The sequence below is a fragment of the Anthonomus grandis genome, chromosome 12 (genome assembly GCF_022605725.1).
Source record: "Anthonomus grandis grandis chromosome 12, icAntGran1.3, whole genome shotgun sequence".
In the NCBI taxonomy this organism is placed as follows: domain Eukaryota; kingdom Metazoa; phylum Arthropoda; class Insecta; order Coleoptera; family Curculionidae; genus Anthonomus; species Anthonomus grandis.
Genome location: NC_065557.1, coordinates 14824091 through 14843147, shown reverse-complemented (window position 1 = coordinate 14843147; position 19057 = coordinate 14824091). Strand labels below are relative to the sequence as shown.

The following is a 19057-nucleotide window of genomic DNA, read 5'->3' as shown; positions in this document are numbered from 1 at the left end:
TTCCTTCATGAAAAATTAAATTCAAAAATTAAAAAAGATGCATGCTTATAGACACTATATTTTTATTGAAAGTACCATTTTTTTAAATCTATGTGTAATAAGTTTGATCCGAATTTAATTGACTCGCTTGCAAATAAAACTGATTTAAATCTATATTTTCGTAATTTATAAATATTGAATTCGTTTGATGCTATTATTATTCATAGTAATATCTAATACTGAAAATATCATATTATGATCAGTAATATTTTTTCATGTATTTAAAAAACCCTGTTGTGTAAAATCAGTAATGGCTTGCTTTAATTTAAAAATATCAAGTTACTGTTAAAGTTAGAAGCATTTTGAATGAGGAAATTGAAAGAGTTCAGAGGAAATTTCTTAGAGTGGTGGGTTATTTCTGTTGCTAATAGAGAAGAATATAAATATAATAGTCTGTAGGTTTGAGTGTGTCAACAATTTTTACAAGGAGGCAGATAGTTCGTGTTTGCTTTTTACATACTTCATTCACGGTCATATGAAGTCTCCGGAATGACTGTTCTTTGCACAAGGGATAGGCACACTGAACTTCTTGCTGTATCTGTGTGCAATTTGCTGTATCATTTCGTTTATACTATTTTACGGTAAAACTTATTTTTTTGAGCCTTACCTTTTACCCTTTTTGTTCTGCAAATGCAACTTTTGACATTCTGAGATTGATCTACTGGCCTATACCATTTATGACGAGATAAATAAAACTGACCAAATGAGATTATGATAATTTGTAATTTATGTACTGAAAATGGTTTTTTATAAAGTTAGGTGATACTCTTAAATATAATAATAAAATTACACTAGAACGACTTCCAGTTTCAAAAATATTGTTTTTATAATAATCGTAAAAAGGAAACTTAAAATAAAAGTAGATTCGTAAATAAACAAACGTCATATATTATTTACAACATTATAAAATATCATATTTTTTTTACGTTTTAAAATGCTGGGCTAATAAATTTATTATACCCTAATAATATTAATAATCTTGTGACTCCATGTATTACACTACACCCTGCGGGCACACCTCGCGCGACTAGGCCAGTCACAAACGTTCAATCTGCGATTCCAGTGGAGACCTTCAGGGCAAGACATTTTGATAGGGACACCATTGCTGCATTGCCAAAACTTATTACAGTTGCGGTCTGGTAAATACACTTCCCTGGAGTTGTCTCTAGGACATCTTCTCAAGCTTCAAGTAATAGTAAAAATTGCGATTAATATTAACGAACCATTATAATTTCTTATTTAAATTTACTTATAATATTTTAATATTCAGAAAATTAAATAACATATATTAGATAACTAATATTCTTAAGAAAAAAATAATTTTCAATCATTTTTAATTCGTCTAGCTTACTATACTAACCTCTGTAGCGGTTGGTCTTGCTCTACTGCTGTTAATTCCTCCCTAGCTACCAATGAGGCCTCCTCTAGTTCTTCTGGTAGCTGAAACTGATCTAGTAATGTTTCTTGATCCTGAGCATCTAATTTATCTAAAAACACAATAGACTACTTGTAAACAAAATAAGTAAGGAAAAACTATCTTGGCTGACCTGCATCATCAAATCTCCTATTAATACACCTCGCACGTGTGGGCCAATCACAAACGTTTAATCTTCGATTCCATTGAAGACCTTTAGGGCAGGACAGTCTGATAGCAATACCATTGCTGCATTGCCAAAACATGTTGCAGTTGCGGTCTGGCCAATATACTTCCTTGGAGTTGTCTCTAGGACATCTTCGTCTCAGACTTGAAGTCATAGTCAAAGTTACGATATTAATTTTAAACAAATCACATTAATATTGAGGGGTTTCATATACTTAAACTACATGAGATTTCCAGTATAGCTTACTACTAACCTTTCTAACGGTTTGTCTTGATCTTCCAAAGTTAATTCTCCTTTAGGTACTAATGAAATCGGATCCTGTTCTACTTGTAACTGGAATTGATTTACTATTATTTGTTCATCATGATCACTTAATTGATCTAAAATTCAAAAGTCAACTGTATTACTAAAATAATTGAATGAGAAAATATCTAGACCTGCGTCATCAAATCTTCTTCCAATACACCTCGCACGTCTAGGCCAATCACACACGTTTAATCTGCGATTCCAGTGGAGACCTGCAGGACAGGACATTCTAATAGCAACACCATTACTACATTGCCAGAACCTATTACAGTTAGCATCTGGGATGTATACCACCTTGGAATTATCCGTTGGACATCTTGGTCGAAGACTGGAAGAGTGATATATCACATTAGAATCAAGAAAACTTAATTTTCAAGGAACTATTAAATATAATTCATTAAAATTTATCAACATGTAATGGTATGAATTTGTTCTAATTCTTTTAACTTACGCACCTTTTTAGTGGTTGATCTTGGTCCAGTTGTTGTTCTCCTTTAGGTAATTCTTGGTTTTGATCATCAAATTCATCTGAAATTAAAATGGCTTAATAAATTAAGTGGATATGAAATCCTAAAAATTATTTATGAAGTAAACCCACTAAGACGACACAAATTACTAATATTTAGACTTGCCTGCACTAGACACAGTGGCCGCTATAGCCAAAATTAAATACAATACTATGGCTTTCATGTTCTGAGCTGTATTCTTGTAAAGATAACTAAAGGCTCACTTTTATGGGTTACTGGATTTTTACTGATTTTTTTTAGCTATTTCTTAGGTATTTATACTTGCTTTTATCTGCAGTTTTGCAAGCGTTGTGATAGCGATTTTATTATCGATCAATCTTTTTTTTATTAAATATCCATACGGACTGTTGCTCTTGTTTAATTTATAATAGATTCCAAATATATTTATTTATTTTAATATTTGTGGTTATTGATGACTGGTTTTATTGAGATCAATAACATAGAATATAAAATTTGAGTGACTATTATGTACTTCATTAGATGTTATTCTCTCTTAAAAATGTTCCACTTCAATGCCGCTAGCGGAATTTCAATTACCGGTTTCAAGTGATAAAACACTCCAAACGGTTTGGTATTAAAGGTGTATCATCCTTCATTCCCTAAATTTTTTCAAATAAACCGTTTATTTAGAACCGCTAGAGAACTCATGTTATGTTTTTTTAATGGCTATTTTCTACGCCACTTTGCAGCTTTAATTTGCCCTAATCATAACTGTCGTCTGTTCCTTGTTAGGTCCTATATAAATAAGTACATCCGAATTTAAAGTATTTTTCTGGGTTTTTTAAAGTAATTTTGTGTGTTTTGTCACAATTCGAGCATTTTAATTACACTTTCATTTTTCTTTACAATCAGTGATAAAATATAAAAATACTCGTAAAACAGTTCAACGAGTCCCTTTTGACTGCTTAATATAACATTAAACTATTTGTCGAGAATTTCACTTTTAGTTTTAGTCTAATTTATGAGGAAAGATACTAAAAAACTTTGGTGCCTGATTCCACCTCCAGAATTACGGAGGATCATCAAATAACTTACATACATAACATCTTACTTATCCTTGGAGGCGGATTGGCTACTTGCCGATCATATATTCACAAGGATAAAATAAACTGGGCGGACTCTCCTTATTCTCTCCCTTTAAATCCCCAGGACTTAACGGCATCTATCCAGCGCTACTTCTGTGGCGCCTGGAACAGTTATTGCCGCACCTGGTGGGAATGTTCAAAGCGTCTTTGGCGCTAAGATACATCCCTAAAGCATTGAGACAAGTGAAAGTTGTGTTTCTTTCCATCGCCAAAAGATTATAGGCTTATCGTCCTATCAGCCTATCATCTTTTTGATTGTAATCAAAGGACTGTGCAAAAGATATATAAGAGATGAAATCCTGACATCTAACCCGCTTTATTATAACCAATCGTTGTTTAAATCATAGAGAAATAGTGTACGGTATATTCCCTATCCATTAACCCTAAAAGACTGAGATGGTACTATTCACTAAAAAGAGGAAAATAACATCTCTTCTGGCACCCAAACTATCGGGCACGTTACTTAAGTTATGCATCGGAAGTAAAGTACCTAGAACTGACGACAGTCCATAGCAAAAACTCTCACTAACAAAACAAACTAAATTGGAACTCTCACATTACAAAAACAGTACAAAAAGCACTAGGGCAGACGCAAAATTGGCAAGATCTAGACTTTTTGCCCAGGAAGATTATGTGGATCTACACAGCTTTCATAAAACCTATGATAACATACGGCGCTATTGTATGGGGCCATATAGTGAATCAGCTCACAATTCGTCGAAGACTAGACCATGAATGGCTTGCCTTCACATAACGGGAGCTATGAGAACCAGACCAAGCAGGGCTGTGGAAGTCATGTTGTGCGTGATGCCTCTAGACATTTATGTCAAGGACGTCGTCTTACTCACAATGATGCGCTTCTTCTCTACAGGATCAAAGAACTCGCCTCCGGCAAGAACCAACTAACTCATTGCCTATACTGGAGGCTTGAACTAACCTTGCCTCGCCAATCTTTGCTTTCAACAACTCCTTCACAATGAACATAGAGGAAACAGGATCACGCCTCTCGTCGGAACTAGTACAGCAATATCACTGCACCCTCGTAAAAGCTTCTTGCAAAAACAGAGTGGAGGTCTTCAACCAGTAGCCTGAGTGGATTTAACTATGGTGAATATTAAAGATCCAATTAAATCTCACTCAAAGTAAAAAAGTGTGAACTTTTTTAAAAAAGCGGTGAGGTGATACTCAACGCTGCAATTTGTCCAAGCAGCTTCTCAGCCCGGACAAACTGAAGGCGATCTGTCTTTTTATTATCTCGGACTAACTCAAGCATCCTAACTGGTGACTGTCAATTAAATTGCCACTTTTTTAAAATGAAACTAAGCAGCAATTCACTATGCACGGCATGCAACCATGAAGATGAAATAATGGAGCATATACTTTGCAACTTTTCTGCTCTCTTGTAAATACGTAGCAGCTTTAAAGCAGCACGAAGCTTTAAAGCAGCTAAAGAGGTCAGGGGGTCCATTGGCGATGTTGTCGCTCCCGTTGATTCGCTGGGCTGGATGATAAGCCGAGGGAGAAATCTCATACCACTTCAACAGAGGACCCCAATGGGATGAACCACCTCTATCAATAACCGATACAGATACAGATTTGGCGTCAAAAATACTTTGTTTATTTTAAATAAATGTTCTAACGAACTCTGACTGACATAAGAATAGATGCTTATATTTTTTTAGTTATTGACAATAAGTTTAAACATGTAAATTTATGTTTTTGACAATATAAAAGATTATATTTGTGAAAACCATTATGTTAATTGAATTTCGTAAAAAATCGGTTTTGTCGGGTGAATCAATTTTTAATATATTTTAAAAGCATACAATTCACGATATCGGTTTTTCCATTTTTGTAGACCAATAAGTGTCACAATAATTTAATAAGATTATGATAAATGACTTAAGTCAATAAAGGATTTACATAATTACTTAGATTAATGAATATTTATCTCTGTTTAAAATTATGAAACTTCATTGTTCAAAAGATACTCGATTAAATACCTAATATTTTATCTAAAACAATTATATTGTTGGTCCATCAAAACAGGGTGCCAACATACGATTATTTTTGAAACTATTTGTCAATACTTATTACACGAATTACAAAGGAAATTCTAAAGTTTATGTAAAAAACCATAAACGAAACAGAGACTTCTAATATACTTTATTTTTATTTTTTTGCGTTTTTTGATCAATATTTTATAATACAAGTTGGCCGACAACAAAATTTCTAGTAAAGATTTAGTGACTGATTAATTAATTTCCGCGTATCTTAACACATTGAAAATTAGCACAGATATTTAAGTTGAGATACTTAACCATGGGTCTTAACCGAGATTGCTTACTATTTGGATTTTAGAAAAATACAACAAAAAAAACGGTTCTATTTTGTTTGGCCATCCATTATAATTAAAATTTTATGGTTTGTTATTATTGCCTAAAATAGAAGAATAGAAGGTGTGAGAAAGATATATGCCAAATTTCAGACAAATCTGACGTAAAGTTTTTTAATCTTAAAGTTAAATAATCAATATTAAAATATTTAAGGAAAGATATTTGTTTTTTATTTTAGGAAAAATATTTCTTATTTCTTTAATAATGTTATAGATACTAGCTTATTCAGCATCAAAATTTTGACTCAGCAAATCTACATTCTAATTAGAGGTTAATTTCCGAGAGTATCATTACCACAAATGTAAACTAACCAACAAAGGATACAGCAAAATCAAGTTTATATAGGATATGCAGTTTATGTCTTTAAATATTTTTTTGGCTTGATTGATTTGATTTTTATAATTACCAGTTAACTATGCTTCTGGGTAGCTTGTTTATTTGCATTTAATTGGGAAGTTTATATTATAAGAAATAATTTCGTAGTTTGGCAAATAAACTTTAATTTATTCATTTATTACTTTTGTTATTTTATTCACCTTCGTATATCCAGTCACTGATTAATTTACAATGACATACTCATTTTTAATAAGTATGCGTTCATTACATACATATACAGTGCTTTCATGTTAAAACAAACCACTTTAAATAACTTCTTTATCGATAAACAATTTAATTAAATTAAATCGGTTGACGTATCAGCGAATACTGTCTTGTTTAGGTAGAAGTAAAATCTACTTGTTTAGGTAGATACTAATCAAAAATATCTGGGAATAATAGATATTTTAGCGACTTCAAACTTTGGTAGGTCAAATGGTTGCCTTAGAGCCTCGTACATTATTTTAAATGACCAACAATTTTTCATCTTTCTTTTTCAAAAAAATTGATGCAAGTTGAAGCAATGCCAAAATGGAAAAAAGTAATGTGTTCCAAATATTATTTCGGTTTAATTCTAGTATTTCGTCTTGCATTGTTTTAAATTATTTTGTTTACATAATATACTCTACATGCTTGAAATCAACATTGAAAATATGTCAGTTTACTTTTTCCGCCTTTTTAGTTTAAAATAATTCATTAGTATGTTACCGGTTATGGCCCAGGATAACGGAACACTTTACTTTTTCAGCAAAAGAAATTAAAATTCGTATATAGGTATATGATAAACGCACATTTTTTGACATATTCAGTTGTTGCAGGTCAATTTCATTTTAACGGGAAATTCCATTAACTTTACAATGTTTCATATGATACCTAATCTATTTTTTCATTTTTTTTATGAATACTTTGTTATTTGCCATTAAATTTCCGTTCAATTTTTCTTTTGACATTTTTTTTAATTGACTTAATTATTTTCCCTTTGTGAGTTTTTTTTAAGGGATTTAAAAAAAAATGTGTTATTTCATAAGCATATATTATATTGGTATTTTAAATGTAGTATAAAAAAAATTATTGATTAGCAATTTGAAGTGTTCAAAATAGGTGTGTTAGAAAATGTTGGCATCAAATCACACATATAGCAATGATAAAAATTGGACCTAATTTTTGCGACATATTTAAAAAGATTTAGTATACATAACTTCATATTATAAATGGCTCAAATATTAGTAAATAAATACAGTGTAAATAAATATTTGTAGTATAGTCTTAAGTGATCATGTTTAGTGTGTACGTGTAAAATAACTGTGTAAGTAGACTATTTTTATATATCGCGTATTTTAATTCACACCTATCGAACGGTAAAAATGCTCCAATATATTAAAAATTAAAAGTTACGTAAATAAAACCTAATTAAAATAGCTCAAAAAAATTCGCCTTCTGTCTGCCTGTCCCTTTGTTAGACTGAACATTCAAACTGAAAGAAATAGTCTACTAAAAAATAATCACACCTTTCTGTTCATGTTTTAAAATTATATTTTAAATGTTTAAATGTTCTTTACTTTTTTATTAGTTAAATTAAATCTCTTTTCAGGATAATTATGTCCAAGCTCAAAAACAGGAAAAAATACTTTTTTTATCATAATTTTTCATGTTATTCTTAGAAAATTTTATGACAATTTATATAGATTTTTTTCATCATATAGCAACATTTTGTGGCGTTTTAATGGCGCGCCACTGATTTTTCTAAAAATGTGATAGAAAGAACGCGCATTATACAAAAGTAAGGCCAGATATAGACTAAATTTGCTCAAAAATGTAAGGAATATTTTGATAATAATTTAAGTTTCTTGAACAATGAGTGGCGTACTACTTTTTCCTTTAAAAATATTTACACTCTGTACGGATATCACTGGTAAAATTTCATAAATTATTTTAATCTAAAAACCCCTTAATGATTAGAAGATGTGTACACTTGTACATAAAAATATCCAATAGTTATAAAAAATTATCTTAAAAAAGTATTATTATTATACTTAACATTTTACACCCTCATTAACCCCACCGTGCTATTTAAAGAAAAGGGAAGATACTTCAGCTCATCATCACACAACCGAATTAAAGAGGGTGGCAATTCCTTGATCTCCAAGGGATGAATGGGATACACAGAGAATATCGCCGCGTATAGGCGAGAGCACAATAATTTCAAAGTATGTACTCCATTGCAGTCCTTGTAGTTACACACCCTGCATAATAGTAAATAATGCTTGTGACTAGTTTAAATTTTAACAAATAGCCATTTAATTAACAGTAACCCGTAAAGGTATCTGTTACCAGGCATCATTTTCTTTTCTCGGTACATGAGAAACTTCTTAGACAAACAAAGGTATGGTTCTCTTCCTCTGGTTTTTACACTGAGAAGTTTTTACACAAAATCCCAGCAGAGTCTTCTTTCTTAGAACTTGGCTTGGCTTAGAGCTTGGCTAAGGTAAGAAGAATTTTAATAGCGGTAATGAAACTACTTTGCAGTGTGCGTGCAATTTACTTTTCTATTAGCTCTATGTAAAAATTATAAAATTCTTTCCTAAAATAGAAAGTATTTATTCTATACCAGGAAATTTTCGTTCTCGTAAACATTAATTTTCTAACCAAGAATTAAATATCTCTGCCATAATAAGTGCTTTCCTATCACTGTTAGAAAATATTAATAAAGGTTTTTCTACAAGAATAGCAAAGTTCTTTTCTAAAACAGAGCAGGTACATCCATACGTCTCGACGTAGAAGATGTTTAGACTATGTAACGGTAAGTTTGACTAATAATATGTTGCCAATTTAAAAAAGAGTGATGTAATTGGGTGTATGTTTGTTAATATAAAATTAAATAGGTATAGTTTTATTTATCATTTGGACGGTATCATATGACATGAAGGTATGTGTTGGTAGTAAAAATTGGTGCACCATATCATACCATGGAAGGACATTTTAAAAAACTGTTAGCAATTTCGTGCCTAGAAAATATTGAATGTAAGTACATACCTATACCTCCTTATCCAATATGTAAAAATGAAGGTGTCAATGGATTACGGGTAACAAAAAGACTTTTATATTTATATGCACTGATGTAGGCCATTTTCATTGTTATTAATAAGTGTTTATTTTATATTGTTTATAATCATTTTATTGTATCATGTTATTCCATCAATATTTGTAGTTATATTTTATATGTATATAATAGCCCTTACAATAATATAAATAACGTTATAATATTTATTATAATATATTGTATTATTTACAATTTCCTGTCCTAGCATTAATATTAGTAATGATGAAAATTGGTTACCTGCAGAGAAAATAAATTTTCCCGCATTTAATAAAGATACTTCAAAGATAGCATACTCTTTTTTATATAACTAAAAATATAACCATTATAGTAAATAAATGACTTATGATATAACTGATATTTTTTGTGAATAAACTAATTATTTAAAAGAGCTAGTTTGGCTTTCTAAAAGAATAAAATTATTTTTCAATATCATTAAAGTAGTTTGCTGTATCTACTAATTGACTTTGCTATTTCTGTAGAGCTACTCCACTATTTTAGTGAAGATACTTTATAAAGAAACTACTCTACTACTACAGTTGAGAGATATTAGTAAAGTGAACTTTACTGCCTTAGTAAATTTCTCTTTTAGCGCCTATTTTAATAGATTTTTTAGCTAAAATAGTCAAAAGACCTGAGAGGATGAAAATTTTTTCTCAGTGTAGAAAGCATATGAGCGTCTGTTTTAATTAGCTCTCTCTAGATGGGGACTATTATTACACTTACAAAAGATGGACGATTGTTAGACTCCTGCTAAGAAATCGGCAGCCCAATTACCTGTGCTGTGGTTGTGTCCCTGCTTTTACACTATTTTTGTGGGAAGCCACAGGGTGACATTGGTTCACTAGTTCTGACGTGAAGCATGGTCTAGACAGTGCAAGAATTGCCTTTGAATGCAAATATATTGGCGAAGCAGAGTTTACTCTCGTCTTTAGTAGAGGTGGCGAGTGTATTGCTTCCTGCTAAAAGCGAGCTCTTTGCAGGCCAATCGCAGCATGCCTATTAATTCCAAGCCAGCCATTGTAAGTAGCTCCCTTTATATTAAGGCAGACCATTTATTGATATGATTTATTTTTCGCAAATAGTCACCTGATATTCTTTAAGGCCCCTGATAATAGTTAGTTCCCATAAGTCTTATGATAGGCTTGTAGATCCACTTAACTACCCGGCAAAAATGATCCACTACCTACCACACAGTGTTTGCCTACACTGTTAATATGAAATAAATGCTTTCTGTATTCTCTTTGTTTTATGAGGATTTCAGTTTAGTTTGCTATCTAGTGTCAGACCAAGGTACTTAACTTCCGAAGGAAAATTTAGTGAGATGTGTGATAATTTAGGTATCGATAGAGGTGTCATAAGCACTATCTCAGTCTTTTTGTGGTTAATGGCTGGAGTATATTTCGTACATAATTTTTCTATTATTTGAGTCGCTTGCATAGATTTTCAAAGTCAGTACTCGAACTTATCTGCTTGCAGAATAACTAATCTGTCTGCATAGTTGCAAGCATTGCAAGCACCGTATCACCTCTACTATACACGTGCACAGTAGAGATGATAACAACCCTTTCTGCGGATGAACCCTGGCATTAGGAATTATACATATGTATCTTCTTTAAGACAGCATATTGAAAATCCACCCGACCAATGTTTCTAAGATGTTTTTCCTAATTAATCTAGAGGCTGATTTTTCGAAAGGTTGTTTTAACAAGAACACCGTCGATATCAATAAATACCCTCATGGTGTAGACCCTCGAGCTTTCCACCCACCCTACTACTGTTGAGCAGAAAGCTGCGTCTATTGATCCCCTAGAAGTGTCAGCGTTAATACGCAATCAATATTTTTTACACTCCATAGATTTCAAGCATGATCTCTCTATGCCTTGGGTATGTATCTTAGTGCCAAAGTCTGTTCCAGGCTCCGGACTAAAGTAGTGCTAAATAGATACCGTCAGATCCGCGGATTTTTAAGTCAACAGCATGCATATGTTACTTACATCTGGGCTTAATATTGAACGTAATATTGGAGATGAACTTAGGGAGAAGTTCCGTATTTTTTTTTATTTTAGCAATAAACGTATCATCTTTCTCACGTAGATTTCCTATTACCCTACACTGGTTTACACTCAGAGCTTTCTGAAGTCTTACCGTAATGCTATAGTTTTCTATTTCATTGCAGGACGTCCTTCATGCTTCTATTTGATTTCGTCTTACAACTTTTTTATATTGATTAAGGTAGATCCAATAAAAGTGCCAATTTTAGTGTTCTAAAAGCCTTTTTGACTCTGCTCTGACCTGATCGACTTTCTGGCGTTACATAGCAAATCTTTTACGTTAAAGCATTGGAATCGCCTCTATAGGCATAACTTTTTATTAAACTTTATGTCTGATAGACAGGATGAAATTAATAATTAATTTTCTTCTTAAAATAATCTAAGAATAAATATTATCCTGTATTATCGGTATTTAATTAATAAACACACAGCGTATAGGTTTTGTTTGATCTTATGGTTTGCACCATGTTTCATTAAAAACCAATTTTTTTTGGAACAGATCATAATCGCTTATTATTGATAAATACGTTGATAATCATCAACAAATTCGGAATTTCCCACTTGAAATTTTAATCTTTAAACTTAAAATATCAATAAATCAACATCTAAACATCAATAAGTTCACCTAATATCTAACATCCCACATCCCACATCCCACGATAAAATCATATATCTCTAGATATTAAGAACCACGTTTTTCTCTGAGTATTGCTTTAGGAAAACGATTCTTAACGCGATACCTCTATGGAACGTGACTTCCTATTGTGTTTGTTTAAGAAAAATAAACTAAAGAAGAAAAGCATCCGACGTAAAGGGGAACATGCTCCTGACTCAAAGGCAGAAGACTAAAAAAATTCAAAAAGTAAACTCTTTGCTCCAATAAGTTCGAGAGAGTGTTCGAATAACAGAAGTGAAAATGCAATAAATGCAAATGTGAGAAATCAACTATTACCTTAGCTGAACCAAGTGCATTACATTCCTAAAATGGTAAAAAATACTTCTTAATCATTGTCATGTTGTCCTACTTTCCCCTATAAATTTATTTTAATGAAAAAACATATATAAGCCTCTTAAATGTATTGTTTTCAGAGAGTATACCAATTAAAATATAATAGCATTATTCCTTGCTGTCTATATGAAGCTATATTTTTTCAGAGAATCAAATAAAGCCGATCCAGGCCAAAAAGGACGTAATATATAACAATCGGATTTAACAAAACGGAACCCTTATTCAAATTTATTGGCTGTATTTTTACCCCGATAAATATCCCAGGGCAATACATCGCTTATGTATAGCGTTAACGAAAAAAAAGTCACACAATGCCCATGGTGTCACATTTTTCAGTTTTATTTCATTATTGGAGCAAAATCGTCGAAAATAAATATTAATTATTGCGGCAATTGTTGCAAATAAAACAAATTTTTTGTTGTAATTTTTTGATTAAATAAAACTTGCGACTGAATTGTTTAAGCACTTAAAAATAATAAAAACTGCGATATCCTTAAATCGATATTGCCCTTATAACTCTTAATTAGTAGTAATGCCATTTTGTACTAGCAATAATGAACTCGGTTTCTAACTTCGTAAAGCGTAAAACCTGATTATTTGGGAACAAAAGACAATCTAAACCGTAATTTCCTGCCAAGTTTGGCAAGATAATTCTCATTAAAGTCATAGTCATTTATTTCTCGATTAAAAACCCGTTGTAGTGAAAGATTTAAGAGAAATGCTCACCATTTGGGAATCGAAAGAAAATAATATGATTAAGCATTATCTCCTTTATTAATCAATATTTGTTTTAATATTTTGACTTAAGTTGGCACTTTCCGTACCAACCGTATTATTTGTTGGTATAGATATATATTATTATAGTTCTGTTGTTGTTAGGTCAACAAAAGAATGAATTTAAATGTACAGTATATAGATTGAACAGGTAAAGACCCGTTCAGAGATCTATTAGAATCTTTGATGTGTCGCAGATGCCGCACTAAATAGTCCATGCGTCTATGTCGTATTTATTGTCGCATGATATACATGTTTAAATGGCAAAATTTTATTTAATTTATCTATGAAATCATTTTAAATATACGTAAAACCCCATTTTGTACACTATTTTTTATTTTTCTTTCGAAAATGTCCATTTTTAAAAAGAAAATAATATCAAAAAATTGACCGCGGACTAAAATCCAGGCATTTTACAAATAATTTTAAATACCTGCAGCACTCCCAGACTGTCACCTCTTTTTAGCTAGTCTATTAAACAAAGATAAAACACCTGCGATCTGGCGATTCCTACTTTAAGTTGTGCAAGTGATTGTGTATCTCTCTCTATCCCACTGATTTTGAGGATTACGGGGCCGTACCCAGATAAATTTTTGGGCCGTTTTTGTATTACTTTCGTCGTGTTTTTAAAGAGATCTTTAAGGATGGGTCTACCACCTTTAAAATAGTTGATTTAAAATTTAGGATGCAAAGTGTGTTTTTTTTATAAGTAAAACTTGTGTCTTTTACATACATAAGATATAGAGAGCTAGATGATTTTTAATGTAAAAGTTTATTTAAAAAATATAGTTCCACTTTTCTGACTACAAAATTACTTTTTATCCAAAGATGTTCGTACTAAATATAGAGATGCGGGTTTTCATGAGTATATTATTATAATAATATATCATAATATGTATTAATTAAAAAAAAAACAATAATAAAGGACATTGAATGTGGCAGCCAAAATCCCCGTTAATAATAACCACCAAATAAAAATAAATCTTAATACCCAAAAAAAGAAAATTATAAAATTTGAAGATAAACTAAAACATTTTACCCTTTTGTTTCAAAAAGTAAATCTTTTATGCCTTAATCCACAGAATAAATGGGTCTAAGTAATTCGTACCACCTATTCTCTCATCACTTGTTATAAACATCCCACTGATGGCGCTAAAAACTAAACTTATTAAATTAAAATTTTTGGTTAAACTGATTTTACGTACTTAAATCTTATAGTTAAATTGAATATAATCTTGCTATCAACTATCCTGAATTTCTAACTTAATAAAACTAAACCCAAAAATCCCGAATAATAAAGTTTTAAATACAAATAAATTTTAAGGCCGGACCTGTGCAACTTTTTACGCTTGAGTGGCTGTGATTGAGGTCAGACGTCTAACAAAATAGTACGTGGGCGCATGTGGTCAAATTTTACGAATCAAATGTATAAATTCTTTAAAATATGCTTAAAACATTTATTTTTTTAATGAAACAATTAAAAATAGCTTAGAATATAACTTCATGACTCTTTCCACATAAAATTTTGCGATTTAAACATGCATGTCATGTTTACATACGGACTATTCGCGGCACATCAAAGATTCTAATAGATCTCTGAACTGAACTATACCGAGATATTATAGTGCTCCCTGACACCTCTCCTGCAATAGCGGTAAGTCAGAGTTTGTTTCTTTTCTTTTCATTGAATATTTTACCGTTTATTTCTCTACATTCATTAAATGTGGTAAGGGCATACTAATCATTCAGAATAAATACTAAGAACCGGCTTCTTCTAAATTAAATACAGTACATTTCAAAGTTGTACCCAAAGATTATTTAAGGTCTTATACTTTCTATTACTACTATTACTTCCCTTAAGAAAATTGGGATACAAACCATTTTTTGGTGACTGAAACTAACTAAGTGAAGTGAAATAATTAATAATGAAGGAAAAAATTAATAATAATAAATAGAGGGTTATTTGACATGGAATTAAATCCTAGGGCGTATATCTGATATCAATTTTAAACCTTTTATCTCCTGATGATGGACATCACTGTGTCCGAAACATGTCGGGAATGTAAAAAACTGAATGTTTAATAAATAAGTGGAGGGAGACTGCAGGATTTTCATGTTACCTTAATCTACGACTCCACTGCAAGTATGAACTATTTCTTCACTATTAAAAAAATCAAAATGTATGTTAATAACAAAAAAATCAGAATAAGATGGGCAAGTCATATAATAACATCGGAAAACCACAGATTAATAAAAACAGTATTTCATAAGAGATTAGATAGCAAAAGATCAATGGGAAGACCAACATGTATTCATTACAATTATAGTTAATAGAGAATATGTTTTAATTGTGAGTGCTATTTTTTTGTTAATGTCATTAGCTATGTTCAATATGTAAAGGAAACATTTTGATCGTGAAACACGGTTACGGCCTTTTGGTATGATAAACTGTGATATGAACATCCGCGACGTTACAGAAGCTGCAAATTCTACATGAGGCACCCCAGAAAGAGAACCTATACCTGATAAGTCCGTTTGCCTTCAGGCATTACGAAACTTCAATATTACTGCCAATTAGCTATGAAGAGAACTCAGAATAATCGCGGTGTTTGTGTCAATGCTCAAACAATAAGGAATAGGTTATATGAAAACCATATTTACAACACAAATCTGGTTAAACCTCCAATAAGATCGCGTGGAAATCACGCAAGGAGATTAGGATAGGCTGAAAAACATCAAAATTGGCAAGAACGTGAATGGGCAGCACTATTTTCACCGTTGAGTTGAATTTTGAATTACATCCTGATTCAAGATGGTTCAGGGGGAGGGGAAGGCGTCTCGTTTTCAAACATTTCAAGAAGTTGGCAGCTACTAACCAAAGCGGAACTTTGATGGTTTGGACTGGAGTGATGATAGATTTTCGGACTAATCTAGTTTTCAATAATTGTCGTACATTATTAATCAAATTCAAATAAAAACTAGCTTTGCTATCACAGAGTTGTTGACAAAGCCTTGCTAGGATCTAAAATAATCCTAATAGAATACAAATATCACAGAATACAGATTGACATTTTTGAGTATAACAATGGGAAGTGGGTACACACATTGAAAATTTAACAATATTAAAACATATAAAAAATAAAACTTATCAATAATAGAACATACCAATCATATAAAAGAGAACTTTTTAGGCTATTTTAGTAGACTATTAACTCCAGCTAGTTACATTAATGTATTCGTCGAGGCTGTAACAAGCTGTTTGTAATAGAAGTGTAACAAGACCTTGAGATGAACATTTTGTTTAAAGCTTTATTTTTAATTACTTTTTTATTTACCCGCTGTGTGCTACGGGCAATCTGAAACTGTAAGTGAGCCTAGTACCTACCAAAAGAATCTTGGTAGTAGGTAGTAATCTTAGTAATCCCTTGGTATACAACGATGAATTGTGAACGGGTTTTGGTCGGTCTTGTTTCCAAAATGAATTCAGATCATTTAGATGTGTGTATATATATAATATCTCTAAGACTATAAAAACAAAATCATGGTTGTTGTATAACTGAAGAAAAATTTTAAAAGATATTATACAAAAGAGTGTATACGAACTGGAAAAAGGTACAGAAGAGATCGAAATCAGCTTTATTATATTAGAACTGTAAGTACTAATATTTTTGGAACAGAATCTCCAAATAGTAAAAAGTATATAAAAAACACCTTTAACAATAATGAACCCATGAAGAAATCCATGATTGCTGTAATCAAAAATAAAAAAGGCGAATCTTGTAGCTAAAATATTACCTAGGGAAAAATATGGAAAAGGATATTCCTGAAGAAGAAAGTGTTTTTGAACTGGAAAGTTGTGGAAAAGAAAATACAATACTGCCACTATAACTCTTGATATTAATGTAACAAAAACTTTAAATAGTAAAAAGTCTATAAAAAAACGGATTTGTTAGGAGAAATCATTTATTGAATTCCGTAATGAGCCTATAAAGAAATCCACGGTTGTTATACCAAAAAATAAAAAAAACTAGTCTTAAAGCTCCTGAATTAGAATATGGAAAAGTGCATTGAAAAAGGAATATACAAGAATTCTATAAAATAGTAATGTAAAGAGATTTCAACTAATAAAATTTATTTTTTCATTAAAAAACTGCAATGAAATTTATAAAATATATATTGAAGAGGGTTGATATATGTTGAATAATACAAGATGAGATAATACTTGCACTGAAGAAGCTCACTATTTATGTATTTATGCAACCAAATGCTAACCCCACTATCGATTGAAAAAATTTGAACTTTTTTAATGGAAAAAAATAGGAGCTAGATAATTATATAGAGAGAAAACAAATGAACTGGATAAAACTGATTGAAGCTCATCTCAACTTGAAACATAAAAATGATCCTCTCATACTAGATATTTAAAGTAACAACTTGGGCTCTTTTTTTCGTTCTGGTAAGCGAAAAAATAATATTTAACTATGTGATGTAGCACTCACACTTTTTGAGGTCGAAATGACGCAGTAGGTAGCAGCTACAATGAGAAATTATACCCAGGAACAAGAACAAGTAAAACATTTTTGATAATTTACTTCCAGATCTTATTATAACGAGTATCCATAAAGTTTATTTAGGTTTTTGCCAGACAATTATAGGAAATGGGTTTGCTGTATTATATTTATTATAGCAGCAGTTTAAAAGATCAATACTAATTTCTTGTTTTCAAATGCTTGTTGCACGAATTTAAACTATGATTTGTTAGAATAATTTAACTTTTTGGCTTCAAATGCCTTAATTCACATGTTAAAAAAACTGTAAGATGGCGCCATAAGATTAAAATAAAAATGGAACATTACATATGATTTGTTTGAATGGTTTATTTTCCATATTCAGTGATTTAAATATATGTTTTAAAGTAAAATAACTACAGAATTTTAAGAGGCTCTATAGGTATTTATTTTAAAAACAGTGAGTATATTGTTGCACCGACCATGGAATAAAGCAATTCTTCTTTCAAAAACTATCGAAATGCATATATTTTGCAATGGTCCCTTTTAGAAGTAAAATGGACTTGACAATAAGCTTTATAAGCTTACTAGCCCCAGCTCCTTTTGTCTTCGAATGTATGAAATATTTATTTTGCTTTTTATCTTTATATATATGAAATTAGAAAGAAATGAATCTTCGAATATTATACGATGCTTAAAATTTTTCTTATTCTAAGATAAAAGTCCTATTGTTTGACTATCTCTAGAAAAGTTCCGTTAGTTTCCTAAACCTTTAATCAAAAATAAATAGAGACGGAAGCTAATAACGAGGACTGCCTCATAAAACCAGTAGGAAATTACATCTGGACCCGTCATGGGGTCGAAATAATCCGATTTTATACTTCCTTGGACAAAAGATGTTGTTTATTGTGGTTTAATAAAAAAGATATTGACAAAACGGAACGGAATTAAGCTCCTTCATACAGAGTAAAATTCTTTTGTTATTTTTGCTCGCTTAGTATTTTTTAAAATGAAGTCTTGCAGCTGTCTGCTGTCTGCTACAGCTTCGCGTCAGGAGCTCGTTAGCAATAAGCCAAGGCGACGATATCCGGTCGAGTATGTAATTTAAAGGAAGTACTGTTATTAGGGCAATTTTAAAATTAAAATTTGTTTAAGAATATTCTTCCTTCATGCTTATAATGAATCGTAAAAAACATTTAACCTGGTTCTTTCAAGTTATTTTTAAATTAAATAAAAATGTTCATACAGCAGGGTATTTTCTTTTATTAAATTTTGTTGTATTAAGT

At 31.2% G+C, this 19057-nt stretch overlaps 1 protein-coding gene across 1 annotated transcript; it reads right to left on the bottom strand.

The window, feature by feature from the left end:
* Window positions 1-907: 907 nt before the first annotated feature.
* Window positions 908-2721, bottom strand: LOC126743321 (probable chitinase 10). Its single transcript, XM_050450352.1, has 7 exons — window positions 2579-2721; window positions 2402-2474; window positions 2078-2274; window positions 1894-2020; window positions 1587-1783; window positions 1400-1526; window positions 908-1222 (listed from the first exon to the last, which is right to left on the bottom strand). The coding sequence occupies exons 1-7, from the start codon at window positions 2634-2636 to the stop codon at window positions 1039-1041; spliced, it is 963 nt and encodes a 320-aa protein (XP_050306309.1). The 5' UTR covers window positions 2637-2721; the 3' UTR covers window positions 908-1038.
* Between the last annotated feature and the right edge of the window lie 16336 nt (window positions 2722-19057).

Coding starts and splice junctions, on each gene's coding strand:
- LOC126743321 (XM_050450352.1), bottom strand. CDS start 2,636: ATGAAAGCCATAGTATTGTATTTAATTTTGGCTATAGCGGCCACTGTG. Junction 1,527..1,586: donor TAGGAGATTTGATGATGCAG/GTCAGCCAAGAT, acceptor TTGTGTTTTTAG/ATAAATTAGATGCTCAGGAT. Junction 1,223..1,399: donor CAAGACCAACCGCTACAGAG/GTTAGTATAGTA, acceptor TATTACTTGAAG/CTTGAGAAGATGTCCTAGAG.